General features: G+C 37.6%; 1 protein-coding gene across 1 annotated transcript in view; it reads left to right on the top strand.

Moving 5' to 3' along the window:
- Positions 1–20988, top strand: part of LOC103701281 (DExH-box ATP-dependent RNA helicase DExH7, chloroplastic) — a 59569-nt gene that overhangs the window by 21049 nt on the left and 17532 nt on the right. Inside the window, 9 exon segments of the mRNA XM_039133905.1 lie at positions 4859–4945; positions 4947–5015; positions 5105–5206; positions 5318–5470; positions 10611–10715; positions 16740–16880; positions 20169–20258; positions 20459–20515; positions 20706–20789. Coding sequence (XP_038989833.1) covers positions 4859–4945; positions 4947–5015; positions 5105–5206; positions 5318–5470; positions 10611–10715; positions 16740–16880; positions 20169–20258; positions 20459–20515; positions 20706–20789 — 888 coding nt within the window.

The following is a 20988-nucleotide window of genomic DNA, read 5'->3' as shown; positions in this document are numbered from 1 at the left end:
TGAAGTTAACATTGTTCACCTGCCTTGTATTGCATGACATTGTGCTGATATTCAAATCTTTGCTCCAGATGCATTTTTTAAAAAAAAATCTAAATATAGCTTTATGGCTACTAATTTTTTTTATAACCATTTTTTTTTCTGATTTTGTTTTTGGGTGATTCTTTATTTTCTTAATATTTTTAGCTTGATCAGTCTCTCTGGTAGTATTAGGTACCATGTATCTCAGCAGTGACGGGTACATTTGCCTGATCCATGTATACACCAGTCATTTGCTGATGCCTTTGTTCTATTTTAGTGCTTTACCATGCTAGCTAACGTTTGGATTAATATTGTTAATCCCAGGCTGTTATCTGAACCAGAAAGGTGATGTTTTATGGATCACCGGTTCAACAGTCAGGTCAATCAGAAATGGACCATAATTTATCATGCCTTAAAAAATACCTGAGGTATTCTGATAAATTTCAGCAATAAGAACTCTTTGTTATACTAAAAATGGGCCCTCTTTTCATCAAATGGCATCACAGCGGCGCATGCCATTACATATAATTTTATATCAAAAGTGAAATGAGTGAGGAATGTGTAACACAATCCTTAGGATAAACCAAGGAATGCCGAACTAGGCCGAACCGCCCGTACCGAGCTGACCCGGTGGGAAACTAGGTCGGTTTGGCCTTTGGATTCGGTTTTGGCCTTGAATCGGCCAGAAAAAGTATGAACCGGACCTTACTGCTGCGAACCAGCATGGAATTGGCCAAAACCGTTCGGAACCGGCCGGTTCAGTTCGAACTCGATGCGAACCGGTCGGTGCGCTGGATCTGTCCCGCTGCTCGCATAATCGGAGCCCGACTCATAGTATGAGGGCTCAAATCAGGCTCTGTGTTTGGCCACCTCATCCTGTTACCCCGGATCATCGAAGCTCACTTGTATGGCAGCCTGGATCCATGCCTCGTCATCTGAAGCAGACGCCTCTTCCGACTTCTTAGAGTGATATGGAGGTGGCTTTGCCGCTCGATGCTTCACCACCTTTTTGTTGGAGACTCTTCTTCGCTGTTCTGAAATCAGCGAAGTACTTCTTCATCAGCTACCGAACCTTCTATGGACATTTCCGGCACGTAGATATGTTAGGGTAAACTACTAGTTAAGTGCCGCTTCAATTTAGTTACCCCTCATTTTTTGAACTCTAGGTTGCACCAGTTGCACTTCCAATGGTGCCGATCCAAGAGTATTTGCCCATGATCCCAACTAATGTCACACTTTGGCTTCTTTTTTCTTGATGGCTCCATTTCTGTAGGTTTATCAACTGCGACAGTTTACCGATTATTTAAAAATAGTAAAATTAACTTATGATGAAGATAATTTTTTCGTCAGAAAAATACATTTGATATATCTAATACGTAATACTAATTTTCATATTTATTTATTTATTTAAATATTTCTAATAATTTTTAAATTTCAAAATATATTTAAATATCATAATTTCAGAAAATATGTTTTTTACTTCAAAAAGTACTTCTGAATTATATAATACGTATTACTATTTTTTATAATTTTTGTTGTTATTTATATATTTTTAATTATATTTTGAATTAAAAAATAATTTTTAAATATTATTATTTTAAAAAATTAATTTCAATTCCAAATCTATGTAGAATCCAATAATGGATGCTACATATATTTTTTTAGGCTGTTGGGCATGCATCAAAGGTTACTTATTTCTCAATTTTTTTTAAATTTAGGCCTAAACTACTACGCGTATGTTGCACAAAACTTGAATGAATGGACACCAAATTTGTTAAAAAGTAGCTAGCATGCTCCTAAATATGCTTCAAATTTTACAGTTTTTTTAAAATTTTTATTTTTTAAAAAATATTTTTAATCCAAAATATATTTTAATTTTACAAATATAAAATTTAAAAATTAAATTTTTTGTGTCATCGTGTAGATCGTCTATAGATCAACAACATATAATAAAATCAAACCCAAATCAAAAATTTGGTATGATCTTTCTTATTTGTAATTTTCGAGTTATTTTTTTTAGCCCAAAAAAATGAGGGCATGAGATAGGAGAGAGAAAGCACACCTTATTTAGGCTTAAATCTTTCTTCTAAAGTGCTAAATCGGTGTGATTTTTGACCCGGTGGGAAGGAGGAAGGGAGAATGGCAGAATGGTGACCGCTGCTACTAATGTTATGGAAAAGTCTTCTCAGGCCTTTCCAACAATGGCCTTTCAACAATATTATAACACCACACAAAGAAAAAGGGAGGGGCCCGGTCAGAACCGGGTTGACTCGGTGCGAACCGGCTAGTTTGCACCTAGTTTGAACGGAACCGGCCGGTTCGCACCAGTAAGGTCCGATCATTTCGGGACTGGTTCCGGCCGATCGGAGCCGGAACCAAATCCAAAGGCTGAATCGACCCAATTTTCACTGGGGCCGGAACCGAATCCAAAGGCCAAATCGACCTAGTTTTTCACTGGGTCGGCTCGTTACAGGCCAAACTAGGCGGTTCGCGCTGGTTCGACATTCCTTGTTATAAAAGTCAAAAGGAAGACATTAATGAAGGTATTATGAGCACACATCTGAATATCAACTCCATGTGTACCTTTTCTTACTGGAAGAAGTATGGGGCCATGCCTTATTGGCTAATGGCAATAACCCCTACATGTTGGCCGATTACTTGTTACTTCTGTTTTGAATGTTAACACCAACTATGGTCCAGGTTCGGACCAACGTATCAAAACTTGTGTAATAATGATCTACTTGCACCACGTAACTCGACTTCCTCCCCCTAACTGATGATTAACTTCAAAAAAGTGTAATTGGAGCTAGGACGACCTAAGAGTCATATCTAGTCTTATGATCAAGGTTTTAAATACTATGGAATGGGGCTGTCCTCTTTTCATGGAACGGGACATCTCTTGTATCGATACTTGGGAGGTGGATGTCGTATCCCGTCCTAACATTTGGGATGGTGCCTTATCCGTATCCCACCATCTCACTGGTATTTAAAACCAATGTTCTAAATTCTATGGGATGGACTATCCTAGTTTGCCCATCGAATGAGACACATTGCGATTCCACCCCACCCTGATGCTGGGACTGGAGATGTCCCAAGATATGTCGTTCAAGAAGTTAAGACAATGGCGAGACGGTTTTGTTTTGACACTTAGGAAGGTACCTTGTCTTGGTGTCCCATCGGGATCTAAGACCATGTTTAAAACCTTCCTTAGGATTAAGGTTCGCGATTTTGGTATTGAGTACTTTGCCAATTTGGTATTGGTTTGGTATGGTATTGTATTATGATGTATGGAGAACCGTATCAGTACGATACCGATTCATTATTTTTGTTTTTATGTCTTTTAATTTTTTGGTTGTTATGGTTTTGTAAGATTTAAGGATCTTGGAATTGTGATTTTAATGCTATTTTGTTTCATATTGGGTCTTGGGACACTATATGATTGCTGATGGATGTCATTGTAATAAATAAAAATACGCAATGTATAGTTTTTTGCTTGAAAATACATATATCATATAGATTTGAATTATAAAATATATATCGACGTCTATTCCTTGTGGAGTGTCTATGTTGCTTATGGATGTCAGAACCTCAATCATGATCGGAGCCTTGGACTTTACTACAACCTAGATACTTTGCCCACCCCTATATTCGATAATACGGGAATTTTGGATAGTCACTTTGATACCAATCTTTTGTCTGATACTTTACTGACCATCTCACCCGAGGAAGGTCACGGCAGCAAAAATCCGATCCTACTCTGGCCGAGCTATGACGGGGTAGTAGTACTCAAATACAATACCTTAAATAAAGATATGCATATGGGCTGTACACTAGCTGTGCTGAATATTTTCCCGGTGTTCAATGAGGATCTAGAAACATCCAGGGACTCTTCTCCATGTGCTTCATCAGCATATGCAATAGTGCCGGATCCTGAACTACCACAAAGCGCCTACCTCCTACATGCTATCATATTCTCGTGAGCTTACATCATGCATCGTGGTCCACATCTTGCATGCATGAGTGAAATAAGAATCATTGCTGAATGGAATCAGACCATGTGGCTATGAGTCGCATTCACCCTCACGTCCACTGCTACTTCCCCTGGGCACCAAGTGCATCATCACTCGGATTGCCATCAAGCATCACCACTTGTATCACGAGATGATCTGGGGCTTATGTCTTGGAATATGAGTGAACGGGTATCTCATCATCACTCAGGTCCCACACTTTACCATTGCTGTTCAACTAGTGAAACTTGCAGATGTCACCCAATTTCCTCTAGTATTCTGATCCAGGGCATCTGGATCTAATTTTCCATGTTTTATTTGGACAACATAAAATAATTAAATTGGCTGACTTCTTGGTTCATTGGCTGTTTCCTAATGCAGTTTCCTTGAGTCATTATAGAGTAAGAAATAAATGAAGTAGAATTTTTAACATAAGCAAGCATTGTATGCCAAGGAAAGAATTTTATCTTGGTGAAAATTTGTAAGCACTGTTTCCCAGTTTGAGCCTCGAAGGAAAGGTTTTGTTTTGCTGGACAATTAATCTAGCTAGCCTTTCTCCTCTATTAGAAAGATTTTGAAGTGCAGATCTGATTCAGTCGACACTTGCCATGAGATTTATTTCAATTAATATTAAATTAGATTCTTTTCTATATTGGTTTATTTGAGGTTCAACTTTTTCATTCAAGATTTATGTCGCTGGAATGAATCTTAGAGCACTGCTCTCAATAATTCCGATATGATTTATCATTTTATTGGTGAACATTAATGAAAATTATGATTAGATATTTGACCTTTTAATTAAACTAAGCTGTGATCCTTTGCGTTTATGATAGCCTGGTAGCAGGTCTGTGGATAATCACAGGGGAAAGAAGAATCTTGTTTTATCTTCCTGGGGTGATGAATCTCTACTTTCTGAAGACCTATGTTAATCCTTGTTATATTCCAGATTTTTTTTGAGTCCCTACAGTGAGCGAACACGTCAAAAATCTAGTGAGTGCCAAGTATATGACCTTACATCTTGGTAATCTTTTGAATGTTATAGTTTGCCCAATATAACCTCCTTTTTGTGTTTGATGCAGAAGCACTTAAACGAAGATGTGATTGATTTCGATCTTCTTGAAGATTTGATATCCTATATTGATGAAAATTACCCACTGGGTGCCATTCTTGTCTTTCTTCCTGTAAGCTATCAGGAATCTATACTTATCTGCTTAATCAATTTCTTTTGCAATATCAATTTATTCTCCGTACCTTTTTTCTCCCTTGGTTACTGACTTGTGATGTTTCCTCAGGGTGTTGCAGAAATTGACTTGCTGGTTGATAAATTAACAGCTTCATTCCGGTTTGGTGGAGTGTCATCTGATTGGGTTCTTCCCTTGCATTCATCTCTTGCATCAACAGACCAAAGAAAGGTGTTTCTGTCCCCACCTCAAAATATACGCAAGGTACCTGTTACCGAGCTAAGTTGTTAAGATGAAATTGGTCGCTCTCCTCTAGTTTCTATTGTAATTTAATTGTTTAGTTGCCAGTAATCATTATTCTATTAATTCTTTACATGTGTTAACTTGACCACTTGGTGTCTGAGAGACAAATGGACATCTGCTATGACCACAATAAGTTGTATCGCTCTCCCAAGTGCTGCTGTGCACCAATTTTATGTGTCATGTTCATTTTCAATCATTAGAAGTTCAGAAATAACCTACTAGCTTGCGAACATTGTTCACATTCATGTTATTTCTTTTATTAAATTTTAGAACAATTGCATAAGACATTAGTTAAAGTTTGTACTGTTACTTTTTATACCTTATCAAGCCAAGTTGTGACCTAGATTGCAATTTTGTATTGTCCCAAGCTCTGGCATGGATTGTCAAAGTTCCACAAATGGACACAAAGATAGCCTTGATATACTACATTCATTGCTATAATTTATCTTTAAACAAATACTACAATAATTATACCAGTCGTACCTAACATATCTTTCGACATTATTGATTCAAGGATGATGAACTATATCAACAACTTGAAATCTCAAAATAACATCAAATGATTTGACACTGTTGTAGAAGAAAATTTTTTTGTTGAAGCTTGCACTATCCTGAACCAGGGTTTGAAATCTTGTCCATATCAGCCTGCACTGGCTGGAGAGTGGGAGATGGCAACCCTTTGGAGGTTCCAGAGGTGAACTGGTCTGAGTGCATCCGTATTGCGCTGAATATGCCTGAAATGCCCCATATCGTTTGGTAATCAAGCTTAAAATGTTTATACAGCCCCACTTTTTTTTTTTCTTTGGAGGGTTGGGGGGGGTGGGGGGAGGAGGGGGTGTACTCTGTGATTCCTAGTGTTAATACAAAATATACTGCAATACATATCATGCTGGCAAGTGATATGGAACCATAGTGCCATTTTTTTTTCAAAAACCTTGGTAACAATGCCATAATTTCTACATGTCATATTGGTATGATTTGATTCGGAGTAATAACTCCTATACCAGGACGGTTAAAAAATAAGATATTCAAGCCCCAAAATAATAATGGGGTTCCATACTTTATCAGCAAACATGTATCATGGTATGTTCCCCATCCCACGATGCCTGCCACCATGAAATAATAAGAGCGAACCGGCATTTATTTCTGCCGAGTTGCTGATGGTGTTCATGAGATATATTTTTTTCCTCAAATTGTCTCATGAACATAGTTCTTTTAATATAATAATTTTATAGGGTTGCAGGATGAAAATATCCTCATACTGCATCAGATTATGGTGGCCAAGTACAAAAACAAAAAAATAATTCAACAAAGTAAACTCAACTGTACAGAACCTTTTTTTCTCCTCTTGTTCTTCTCCTGTCCTATTCTATTCTTCTGTTTCTTTCGTGTTTTTTTCATCATTGCTTCTCAAATTAATTAGTCTTCTTTTTATTTTCTTAGTCATATTCTAACATGGTACTGAAGTTAATTAGAAACTGTTTGTTGATGATCTAAAGTCACAATCTGAATATACTCTCAAGTTTTACTTTCTGATCAGGCCTATATGCCCATATATGGGTTTCCAAGTCCGAACTCTTATTATTCTGTTTTCTTCAAGCTTATTTTGTCTTCATAGAGGAAGAGTAGCTGATATATTCTCTCAATTTATTAGCATGACATGAGATTTGCTTGTTTATGTTCATTCTTTTTTTCTTGCACAATATGTTTACAAGCTAAAAGAGTTACCATTTCTGCAAATAATCCACTCTCTTATCAGACAGCTCTTTATCCATGATGCTGGCCTTAAAAGTGCTATATCTATTTGGCAGTGTCATAGGCATTTGTTGGTATCCTAAAAGCAGCCTGTGTGTTCCAGAATTGTTGCATAATTTTACCTTAAGTGAGTAAACAATTGGTTCAGTACTTCAGTGTAAGTGTTTCATTCTTAGAAAGATGTCTACATCTCGAACATTTGATGTCCAATGCAGTACAGTGTGGTGTGCTGTGTATGGTGTATCTTAGAAATAGTGATTATATGATTTAAGAAGAAAAATAATGCTTTTCCTGTAAAATAAACTTTCGATGGGTCAATCTAGCATTTGCACGGGATGTCTTGTGCCATGCTCTGCCAGCCAAGCTATTCAAGACCATGACACAAGCTCGTCATGGTTGAGGGTCAGTACTGCACATACCACAACACAGTTTTGTATGTACTTACAGTTCGGTTAGCATGGGATGACACCCTTAGGGATAGGTATGGGTTCAATATAGGCTGATATGTATATTCCATACTGGTCCTATGCCATGTTTTTAAAATCCTAGATGCTGGGGCTTAACATGCACTCTCACGGAAAATGCCAAATATTTGCACGTAGCTAGTACCATGCAATTGCCCTCTGCTGGTAAGGATTTGGCACAAATAGGTAAGGTGACATGCCATGCCATGTCGACAGACATTTAATTCATGGGCAACACTTAATTAAAGCATATAATCAAGTCCAAATAGTCGATTGGATTGACTTTGGTTCCAAATGCTAAACCATATGCTCATATAAGATGTAATCTTAGCAGTCTAAAGTACATTTGGGCACAGTTGTACCTATATTTTCACCCATGTGATTCGTAAAGTACTTCCATAAACTGTGTAAACAAATTAAATAGAAATTGTTTTTTTTGTGCATGTTATTGGTAATGGTTTTCGGTGACAGTGCTTTCCCCTAATAATTGTAATATCTTGAAAAAGGAACTTCCACTATCTAACTTTTATAGGTTTAAATTAAGGTATATTGTTGCTAGACTACTTAATTGATGGTCGTTTTTGAGGTCATTTGATGGATACTAATACCTTATGTTTTTAGTTTTTTTGGTGAACCTCCTTTCCTTATAGCTTTAGTTTTCTGATAAGTTAACTTTAATCTACACATCATATATCATCTTAAATTTAATAAGATGACCCTGCTATATAAATTGAACTTTGGAATTATATGGCAGCACGCATCTGTTCTATAATTCGTGTCTGTAATCATGGAATTGAAGATCTATGATAATACAAGTTATATACTTGGAGGCTACTGGCTTAATATATCCCATGTTGTTTTCCTTTCCTTTTCTTTTTTTCTTTTTGATGAAGGGAAGGGCTGCTGCAAATTATTGTCTAATATAGCGGTAGCCTATTACATCAACAGTGGAAAGATCCCCAACTTTCGAGGGAAATTAGAGGTCCACAACATCTTTTGGATGGGACATGCAATACCAGCTATGACATTGGCCACTTACCTGGCTTCATGATACACTTGAGAGGCCATAAAAGTAGATTGTGAGGTGCTACCTGTTTGCAATATTGTTAGTGAGAAAGGATGCCTACAAGTAGATTTGTGATTGATCCAAGAGATCAATCAAGGTGTCTCCCTCTTACCAAATGCCTGATGGTTGAGACATTCAGTGACACAAGACTTGCCTTCACAATTCACATGCTCTTGTTTGATCTGATCATAGAGAGAAGGGATCGTGATTCCTTCAATTTGCTAAACTTGGACCTTGCAAAGTAAATAATGATAAAATATAGAGTGGTGAAAGTAGGGCTCTAGAGTCTAGACCCTTTTTGCATTGAAGATAAAGACAAATGTTATATAGGTCCTTATTATATACTAGTGAGGTCCGCCATTTTGAATCCAGTTTGGCTTCCTCTTATAGCTAAAAATAAAAAGAGATTAGATTTTTCCTAAAATAATGACTAGCAGAAAAATGATATCAAAACTTTCATTGTTCTGGAGTTAGATGTCAACTCCTGCATCATTTTTATCTTCTGTTGCATGGCCTAATTCCTCCTAGATTTGAAGATACACTCAAAGTCTTACTTGAGAAAGGAAGCTTTTACTTTGACTGACCTGTTTCAAGACTGAAATGTTGTTGAAACCCCATGTCATCGGGATGTGATGAACCCAACAGGGTGGTTGCACACTTGTAGTACTTGTCGAGAGCTTCTTTTTGGTGTTTGGCATGCTTAAATAGGCACCATATGAGAAAATTGTGACTTCTGGAAATTGTGGTTTGCATCAAGTCTAGATGTTCCATATCGTACTTCAAAACTCGACTTACTCGATGTGGCCATAGTGGTCAGCAGCTGGTTCATGATCCTCCTTGATTATTGTTTAACTCAACCATAAGAATTGACTTGGCTTTTAGAGGAATTGCCCCAGCGGCCAACATCCTTTGGTATCTTTGACCACAAGCCTCTCTCCAGCACTACCATTCTGAGCTGTCCTGTTGGAGTTAACCTTCACCTAATCATGGTGTCGGGTTGCGCAATAAACTGGCTGAATCCAAGCCCTCATGATCCCATTATTGTAGGAAGGAGGAAGCACTGGATCAAAACCCAAAACCCAACATTATTGGAGGAGGTAGCGGGAGTGAAGGTGCCAGGGTTGAGGATGCCGACATAGATGTCAATAGAGGGTTTAGGGGCGAAGATGCTGACAGAGGGTTTTGGAATCTTAGGGGGTTGAGGATGGGTAAGAGAGTGGTGGTGGTTGATGACAGCAGTTGTGGGATATGATGAGAGAGTGAGCGTGCAAGAGAGAGGCCATGAGAAATGAGAGAAATAGGGAAATTAGGCATTAGGAGTGAGGGGCTTAAATATGTAGGTCTTTTGCTATCTCATTTTGAAAGGCTGAGCCATCTTGGTTTGGGCAGGTTCGGTTTAGCACGCCCCAAACTGCCTAGTTCAGAACGGTTCTGCAGACCTTGGGAATTGATTTTACATATAAACATTTTTTGTCCAGCTTTCATGTCTAAATCCTCGGCTCTTTTGCACTGCAGATTATACTATTGGTTTCTGCGACTAATAAACTTAATGTTGCTGTTGTGTGTTTTACCTTTTATGCATCATTTTAATTCTTCTTGGTAATAGCCAATGCATTGGTTTATAACTTAGCTTTCTAATTATTTTTTTATTTAATAAAATACACCATATCTTAAAACTAGGTATAATATGTCATGCTCTATTTTCTGTATTCCATGCGATTGTGACAGAAGGCATTGCAGAATGCAGCTTGACACCAAAACTAACTTGTTTTTTAATTATGTATTTTACTGATTCTCCTTTTCCCCCCTGTTGCAGGTAATTGTTGCCACAGATATTGCAGAGACCAGCATAACAATAGATGATGTAGTTTATGTCGTTGACACTGGGAGGCACAAAGAGAACCGTTACAATCCTCATAAGGTTTATATTTTGCTCAATAATCTTTCATTTTGATACAAAAATTGATCTCATGATGTCAGGAATACTTAGGTGTGGTCCATTTGATGATTTACTTTGATCCATTTTTTTCTTGTTAGGATTGTTGATATTTTCTACTCTTTGTGCTTGGTTTCAGTTTTTAACTTCTTGATTTTGATGAATCAGTTCCAGGCATTGATGCAAGATAGATTCCTATATTTTAGTAAATATATTGCCACAATTTTTTTTTGTTCTGTTAACATGTGGATTAAAGATTTTGGATATGTTTTATTGTGTGATGTTATGAAACAATGCACCAATCAACAATTTCTAATGATACTTTGCAAAATAGGAAGGATGTGAGTGAAAATCAATTTAGTATTGGTAGGTTGGCAATGGTCAGGTCAGTTCACCGTACGGATACTCGGTTGGTCCGAACCGGTATGCAATCTTTGTACCGTACGGATACTCGGTTGGCCTTGCGGGTCTCGTATCGTACCGTGTACCGATACACTAATAGGATGGTACCGGTACAGGGTCTGGTAGCGAGATAGTAAACCTTGAGAGGAACAAAAGACGTAATTTAGTTTTATTATGGTATCAAGGGAGTATCATGATAAGAAAGAGAGAAAAGGAGAGAATAAAAGAGGAGAGAAAGGAGATGGAGATATGTGAGAAGGATGCTGTATGGTCTTCATGGTGCTGTTCATTATCTATTGTTATTATTAGAAGGGGCCCGGTCACAAATTAAGGCATGAAAGGATAAAAATTTCGCTGATAAGTAGCAGGTCATGTGGAACATAAGTTTGGGCTTGTACAACCTCCAATAAAGTCCCAAGAACAAGTAAACAAGACATAAATAGCCAATAAACATAAAGACAGCAGATTAAATTCTATTTGAGCAGCAAGGATGATCATAATTCTTACAATAAATGGCATTCCTTTTATAAAAATTATAAAATAAGAAAAGAAAAGATGAATTAAAACCCTAGTTTTGTTTCATTTGCAAAGAGAGGGTTGAAGTTGTCATGATGTTGTCATCAATGGATAGATAGATAGTCTTTGGAAAGGCCACTCCTTAGTATTACATGCTAATTATTTAGGTTGCCATATTGCCTTGTCTTGCGAATCTTGAGAGTAGAAGATAGGCACATTATTAGAGATTATATTGAGAAAAAAATATCAAGATGGGTGCTCTGTCTCTGAAAATATTAATAACACTTGTGAGGTTGATCTTGATCGAATAATAGGGGCCCCAACACTGATGATCCAAGCCACAGAATGTGATCTACTATCTCTAAATTATTTACTAAAAATCATATGATTTGATGATTCCTAGCTTACGCATCTAGTGGTCAAATATGGATAATTTTAAAAAACACAACAATATATGTTTTTTGATCACTTAATGGATAGTCTAGGGATATCTAAATCATATAATTTTTTGACAATAAATAGCTTGTAGATAGTAGATCACATCCAATGCTCGGATCATTAGTGTTGGACCCCTTGTCATCCAATCAAGACCGACCTCACGAGTGCTGTTGTGTGGGCGCCCGCATAATAGCTTTACTTTATATATGTGTGTGTGCATGTGTACCATATATGCGTATATAAAATATAAATTTATGTACTTATACATAAATTATATTGTATAAGTGTTGATCAAGGCAGTGGTTGCCTAGGCATCTTGAGGTCCATCATAGGCATATATATACACATACAAATAGGCGTACTATATTACGTATGTCATGTTTGTGTTGGGAAGGGTGGGGGTGGGGGGAGGGAGATTAGGACATGATTTATCGACTCAGCAACTTTCTATTTTCATAGGTCTGATCAAGGTTCGTTGAACTGGTATTAGGACCCGTATCAGTCGGCGGACGGGTCGTACGGTACCGGTTCGATATCGGAACTGGCACGCCTAATTTTTTTTGGAGTTTTTCAAGTTGATTTAATTGGTAATCAATATCTTTTTGAACTTTTTCAATGATTTTAAATCTAATTTGATTTTTTTGATGTTTTTTGATATTTCTATGATTTCGGTTTAACCTAAATGATGCATCTTATTATTTTAAAATGATACAAAATATAAAATGATTAGTGAGATGTTGCATGCTATAAGAAGCAACATGAAAGATCCCCAAATCAAGTAGTGAGACGAAATAATATAAAATAATAGAATTAATTATATATTTAAAATGCAACATATATACCGAATCTAAAATCTCGTCGAGTGGAGATGCCTCTCGTAGATATCTGGATTAGAAGCATAGTCAGGAGGCACATCAGCCCACCTCTCTAACCAAGCGATGTTGTAGTCTTGTATGTTCATTCCATAAGAAACGTGCTCTAGGTTATAAACACTCTTGGATCTCTCGTGGAAGCTCTGGTCCTGAGAGATGTCCTCTGACTGATAAACTGGTTGATAAAACGGTTGTGAAGGGGCCCATTCAAATAAGCCGGTAACAAAATCTGACCCATAAGATGCTCCGGGCTGCGTAGGGTAGTAACCATCGAAAGATTTCTCAGGCGCACCTATTCATATCCGTATCCATATGGATCATATACTGCCTGTGGCTGCGGATAATAGGATCTAGTATATGACTTGTAATCTGATACGTGTATGGATTTTACTCTACGTGCGAGGTCATCTGCAGCTGCATCATGTCCTTCTGAATGACCTCGAGGAATCCGTCTTCTATATGCAATCGGATTGTTGCGGACTCCATTAGATCGTGCACCATGGTTCCTATCCTGCGTAGCATGTGTCAACTGGAACTCACCGGTGAATCGAAGACCATCCTGTGGTTGTCTCATAAAAGGTGGTCTCATATTCTCCACTCTCTTTCTGGCTAGCAGATCCATGTCCGCTAGAACTACTACTTCTAGTCTCTGTATCTGAGTGAATTGCCTCCTCTGCATTCTTCATTGGGGCGACGTTTGGAGCAGTGATATCTAAGCCGGAATTCCTTTGGAATGAGCCACGTCATATGACCCTTTCTATATGACACTTCATTTCTTCTAGCCGGCGGGGCGGAGGTGGGATTTCCGGCATGGCAGCAGCTATGGGCCCTCACAGATGCGCAGGCTGGTAGATGCGCCCGATGCAAGTCACGTCATTGATCGATCGGCTGCAGCATGGCTCGCTGCTTCATCGACGACTGGATCAAGATCGGGATCGATAGCATAGCTGATGCCGCATTAAGGTCTAAGATGGCTTTTGAGAACGAAAAGCTGCTCGGCACCTTATTGTTGGATGTTCGGGCTGTAGGTGTCTTTTGTTATTTTGGTGCCGGGCAGCTGCCTTCTTGCCCTTCATGCTACTTTTTGTCTGGCTATATTAAGAGGATGTATGTCGTCCTTCCGATCGAGTCAACCAGATAGTGTAGTGGCCTCGTCTAAGCATCTCTCGATCATATCTCTGAGAGGATGTCTCAGACAAGGAGTTATGTGGTGTCCGGCTTTTCTATGGTTGTCGTTGTGGCTGATCAGCTGGAAGAATGTGTGGAATATTACTCTCTTCTCATTGCCCTGCATCGACCCTAGTCTTGTTGGCTACGAAGCTGGCCGATCGTGGAGGCGATCCTCACTCATCAAGCTTCGGCTCCTACTGTTGGTCCACAAGCCATCCGATCATAGAATTATCCTCATCATCAATGAAAGAACTATTGATCCGATCTGTGTACTTTAGTTTTACTTCCTTCAAAATGCACTTCAACCTCAATCTTAGATTGTAGTGAATATTACAAGGTCGTTAAGGCGCTTCTGTGTCAAACGGTTTCTCTGCTTGCTGTGGATGAGAGCGAAGGTGGACCAATTGTGCTCACAGCCACTCAAGGAGACCGTTTGAGAGAGGATTCGGATAGCTAGCCACTTAAGATTTTTCGTGGACAATCCAAAATGAATCCATTCAGCTGCAAAAATATTGAAAAAAATTACGTAAGATAGTACCATATTAGTAACTATCTAACGCTATATAAATATTCTCCTGATGTATAACATACCTGGATTCATACTTTTCTTGCTTACAACAGCTGTCAAGACTTTCAAGGTGTCGGTGCCCTTTCTAAATATTTTGGTTTGTGAAAAAAACCGTGTTATAATATGTTAATAATTGAAGATACCAGTTAACTTACACATGTTATTTAAGTTAGCTTACCTTTTCTAGACATAGGGCCGCGATTTCTGGATCAAATTCTATCTTGTAAATCACATTAGACAGAACGACTAGAAGTTTGCCATCTATATCGATTCTAGCTACGGTGTACTGAAACCAAGAGTTCAGATAGTATGCTGCAGATAGAGTTCGTTTTTGTCTTAGTAAAATTGTACAAGAACTGAAGCAGAGAGAGAGAGAGGGTCTTGTTTTGAACCGGGTCAACTCAGTGCAAACCGGAAGGTTCTGTCCAGTTTGGTCTGGTTTGGGCCTTTTTCGGCTGGCTTCGGTTGGTTCGGAACTTGTTTAGGCTGGTTCGGGGCTGAAACCGATTCCAATAGGCAAACTGACCTAGTTTTTCAGCAGGTCGGCCCGGTATGGGCCGAATTAGGCGGTTCGGTCCTGTTTGGCCTTCCTTGGTCTGATTTGTGTTTGCTTTGATTTTATTAGTCAGGCAAACTTGTGAACCATCGTATAATCAAGTCTGTTTGGGTTATGCAGGATAATCTACAATTTGCAAAGATGCACATTTAGGTAAAGGTTTAGGCTTCATTCCAATCCATCAATTTATTCTAGTTCGTTTGACTCAAATCTTGGTTTATTGGAACCATTTACACCCTTGGAGGAAATGAATAGTGGCTCCTCAGTAAGAATAAACTTATCATTTTTGACATATAAAGTTGATTTCAAATAGGCATATGCAATAATTTGTGTAAAGAATTGTATTGGTTAGTAGAGAGCATCAAGGTTTTAAATCCCGTGGGATGGGCATGTCCTGGTTTCTCCATGAAACGGGATGCCCCGCTATCCCGCCCTATACCGGTAGTAGTCCTAGTCATACATCCCGGTATATATCCTCTATCTTTCTCTCCTTCTTCTTTCCTTTCTTTTTATTCTACCTTCCTTTCTTTCCTTTCCTTTTTCTTTCTTTTCCTTATCCATTCCTTTATTTTTTTCCTTTTTCTTCTTGTTTCTCTTTCTTTTCTTCTTCATTCTTTCCTTTCTTTACTTTTCTTCTCCTTTGCTTTCTTTCTTTCCTTTTTTTCCTTTTTCTTTCCTTTCACTTTTCCTTTTTCTTTATCTTTCCTTCCTTTTCTTTCTTTCCTCTTTCTTCTTCTCTCCCTGCATGGATGTGTTTCAGAGTCCCGACACTGTCTTAGTCCCATTTTCTCACAGGAACAGGATGGGATGGCCGCGATGCCCCTGTCCTGCTGGGACTTACCCCATCCTGTTGGGACTTAAAAACCTTGGAGAGCATATCATACTGTCCTGAAAGGGTACAGATACCTATGTGGGAGCTTAGTATGCTCTTGTACCCACATGTGGTACTATTTGCTGTGCCAATCCAACAGTCTCACATGTGTCTGTATGGGGATGTACCCTACCATATTGTACTGTTTTTGTTAAGGTGCCTACATGGTACCCAGAGATTTTAATGTTGAGCACAATGCAAGCTAGATTTTTTAGCTTCTTCTATATGCCACATTGCAAACTTCTTTATATCTTCTACGACTTACCTTGTAATTCTTTAATGGAGGGACTTCTTTTATGGAATACCAAGAATATCTTGAATGCCATATTTTCATTCTACTTTCGTGCCCTTTGCTTTGATAACCGATTATAGTTCTGATATATGTGCATATCATGGGAAAACAAAAAAGTTCTGGGGTGTTCGCGGTATCATAGTCATTAGATTTAGCTTTGTTTGAGCTGTTTTCTACTCTGTCACCCTTGAGCATTGGTTTGTCATGAACTCTTTGGAGTTGACGTGTAACAAAAATTTTACATTTAGCAGATATGTGTAAATTTCAGTAACTTCCCAATAGTATATATGTGTTTTATATCCATCAAGATATTCAATTTTGCAGAAAATGTCAAGCATCGTGGAGGACTGGATATCTCGGGCAAATGCAAAGCAACGCCGAGGAAGAGCTGGACGTGTGAAACCTGGAATTTGCTTTTGCTTGTATACTTGCTATAGATTCGAAAAACTCATGCGCCCCTTTCAGGTTATTCACATGCCCTTTTTTTTTAAATTACATTTTGAGTTGCTACCTTGGTTTGTGGAATGAGAGCTGTAGTGGAATGGGGTTCGTAGATTTGACCCATCCCGACATTTGGTTTGCACGAGTAATGAAATCACACTGCTTTGGAATGACCATTCTCATAAATAAAGGAATTTTGATTCCACTATTAAATTGAAGGAATGGTCATTCCTAGGGGAATGGAAATGAATTTGATGTAGAACAGGGATTCTTGAGCAACCATCTTTTCAGAAATTGCTGGACTTTGTGTCTATTTAGTTGTCTATTTTGCGTTCTTAATTTCAGTTGTCTCCTTATTCAAATAAGGATATCTTTTAAATATTTGCTAGGAAAACAGTTTACATGTCAAACTAGCTAATTCCTTGTAAGAGGGGTAGGAACAAGTCTCTATAGTTAGGATTTGTACCGCACTGATTGATATAGAGATTTGATAATATTTACTCTGAAATTTTCTCTGATTTCTGGTGGATTCTAGAAATTCTCTCTTGCAAGAAATTTTGTTAATCTTGAATGATATCAGGCCTTTTGTGTTTTTGTTCTGCGTTAGAATTATATTTTTGTTATGAGCTAATTAGCACCATTTTGGCATAAAGTGGGAATGAATGATATATTTGCTTTATATCCCATCAAAAAAAATGAAATGAGTGATTTCATTGACATTTGAATCTAAAAAGTATTATTATGTTAGCAGGAATTATCCACATGTAAAATAACAGTCATGAGAACATTATAACAGTTGTTATTTACTTATTTCATGCCTATTATGTGTGTTTCTATTATTTTTGTGTTTGTATGTATGTATGTATATATAGTAAGGTTCACCAAACTAGTATCATGACCAGTACCGATCTGATTTCGGGTCCTTGATCTAGAGTTTTGCCATACATCTAAAGAAAGGAGGGAGGGAGGAATGAGGGTCTGGCATCCTATTAATGGCTGCCGGAAATGACTGCTGTGGTGGATGTGGTGGAGCTCATGCCCACTGTTGGTGTCAGATCTGAGTGGATACGAGCCACTAGATGGCGTCGAGGGTGTTGAGGTAAATCACCGGCAGGGTGGGAGTTGGATCTAATGGAGGCCGTGGAGAAAGTCTCGGAGGTGGAATAATTGTTGGCAAGATGTCTTGCATGACAGAGAGGTGAGGAGACAGCTGGGTTGAGATCGAGATCAATAGGGGATGGGTCAAGGTTTTTAAAGTAGTGATTGGTTTCACCTAGACAAATTGGGTTAATACTGCTGTATAACCAAATAGAACCAGGTAATTGCGCTTGTTTGGACTGGTGCTGACGAGTTTTGCTCCTATCCTGAACCGAACTTAGGAACTGCCTTAGTTCTAGTTCTATTTGGTTTGGTATGCCTTAAACTAGGTTGTTCGAGATGGTTCGGCGAACCTTACTAATATGATGAGAATCCTGCGAAACGATTAAATGCCGTTCTAAAATTTGGTTCTTTACTTAAGGGTGTATTCAGAAAAGTAATATAAATTGATTCTATTTAAAAATAATTAGCTAAGTTAAATAAAATCGAATTGCCATTGCTTTCTGTGCATACTTGATTTCGTGTTTGAGAAAAACGAGTAGAAATGGGCAGTTCTGATCCCCAATCTACCATTCCCTTTCAGTTCTCATATGATCCTGATTAATTTTCATTCCTATGAAAAAACATCGTGTTAAGGTTATTATAGGGCGGAAAACGGATCGGATACGGATTGGATATTGATATATCCTTATTTGTATCCATATTTTTCGACGAATATGGATACAAATATGGATATTAAATGGATATCAAAATTAATATCTATTATTTGTTCTAAACGTATACGGATACGAATCGGATATTAAACATATCTATATTTATTACAAATGGATACAGATATGAGTTGGATATTAAACATATCCATATTGTCTTATCCGAATACGGATATAAATCAGATACTTTTTCGGATATTAATCAAATTTGAGCAAAATTCAATGATCAAAACCGGCAATAAAGACATGATGATAAAGAAAATATTCAATTAACAAAATATAATTTTAACAAGCATTTATCAATAATAAAAACCAACAATTTCATAAAAGATATACCGCTCAAAGTTGCTTATCACCCAAGTGATGGAATTTATGGCGCCTCCAAGGCATCTTACGGCTGTAGTTGGTTGCAATCGCCGGGTGAAAACTAGAAAATCGACAGGATCTTTGAAATCCTAGTTACTTGAAGATAACGAAGAGGAAAGAATGACGAAATGGACGAACGAGAGGTTTGAGCCTTTCAGGCATGTTGGGTGATTTGAAGGATTTTATTTAAGTTGGATATTCCGTATTAAGTGACAGTTATCCGATATCTAGATTTTTTTAGTTTAGGCTTGGTTAATCACTTAATTGGTTCTCCGATTTAACTTAATTTAAACTTCTTTTCACTTACTCTTGTTATACGGATATCTGGATCCGGATCCGAATCCGAAAAAATTATATCCATATTTGGAAGATTTTTGAACTGACTATCTGAATCCGTATTCAGATCAGATCAGACCAAAAAAAATATCCGAATCCGATCCAAATCGGATACGGAAACAGATATGGTTGGATATAATCCGACCTACTTTCAGCCCTATGTTGTTATCACTACTATATGCAGGTGTTTTTGTGCACATAAAATTTCCACAATAAGTACACCCACTGGTGCATTAGAGCATGCATTTGTAGCAAGGTTTCAAATTTTGATTATACTCTTATGTATCAACCCTGTATCACTTGCTGTATTGATCCATATTGACTTATGGGTATTGTCCAGTTCAATGAACAGTTACTTTTTACCAAGAAAAAAAAAAGAAAAGAACTGTGAGTAGATATGCAGGGCAAACCATGTCTTGTACCATATTGGTAAATGATACAAGGGCATACAAGATCTGAGGCCTTCACGTGTATGAAGTTGTTGAATCATAGGGGACACAATCTACCTCTTTTTGTACGTTTTAACATATTAGATTATGATAAAATAACAATATGGCTACTTCACATCCACTATCCTGTGACTCTGCGACCCATCACCGGTTTCTGATCACATTCTTGGTGCTTTGAAAATCAAGCCCCTGCTTCTACACCATTATTTACATCTATTGATGATTGTGAGATACATTAATCATTATTTGTCATGTATTATGGCATGAATTTACTTTTTAATCATCGTTCCCCTGATGTATTTTTGTACTGTAGCATAAATCAGGCTCTCATATTATCTAATGTCTAAATAAAGGTACCTGAGATGTTGCGGATGCCATTGACCGAGTTGTGTCTCCAAATAAAATCACTTTCTTTAGGAGATATAAAATCCTTTTTACTAAAGGTATGTGTGTGCTCTACATTTATGTTATGCACATGAATGCAATTGCACTATTTGCCTTTAACTTGCTTAAAATGTCCGGTTCTATTGGTTATATTCAATTTTCTGAAACTTTATACTCTTTATGTTATTTCTAGTTCCAAGGTCAACCATTTTATTAGGAGTTATTTTGAAGTTAACTGCATAAACTCTGATTTTACCAGGCTATAGAAACCCCACGTGAAGATGTTATTTCCTCTGCAATTGACTTATTATATAAGGTAATACTTTTAATACTTTCTGCATATTTGTAAAATCTTAACAATTAGCATTTATTTTGATGGCTTTATAACTTGAAGTAGCTCACTCATTTTTTGATTATCTTTATTATCAGTAGTAGGTCTAACTGAAAATTTGTACTGAATATGATCTTTTTGATGATCATATTAACTAGTTCTTTGGTTGGTTCAGGTTGGAGCCTTTGAAGGAGATGAGGTATTGTCACCTCTTGGATATCATTTGGCAAAACTACCCGTGGATGTTTTGATTGGGAAGGTATCTTTACATGTACTTTTATTGTCTGTTGATTTTCCTTGGGATTGAATGTGCTTTCTTTTGGTACAGCAATTTTACTTACATTTGATTGATAGTGGTATTATATTCCTGTACATACACAAAATGTATGTAAATTTTCTGAATATATGTGCTGATGAGGCTCAATCTTTAGGCAAAGCTGAAGGGACCATGTACAGAG

This window comes from Phoenix dactylifera, chromosome 14, assembly GCF_009389715.1.
Source record: "Phoenix dactylifera cultivar Barhee BC4 chromosome 14, palm_55x_up_171113_PBpolish2nd_filt_p, whole genome shotgun sequence".
Lineage (NCBI taxonomy): Eukaryota > Viridiplantae > Streptophyta > Magnoliopsida > Arecales > Arecaceae > Phoenix > Phoenix dactylifera.
The sequence above is the reverse complement of the archived record's forward strand: the minus strand, read 5'-3'. Positions and strand labels throughout refer to the sequence as shown.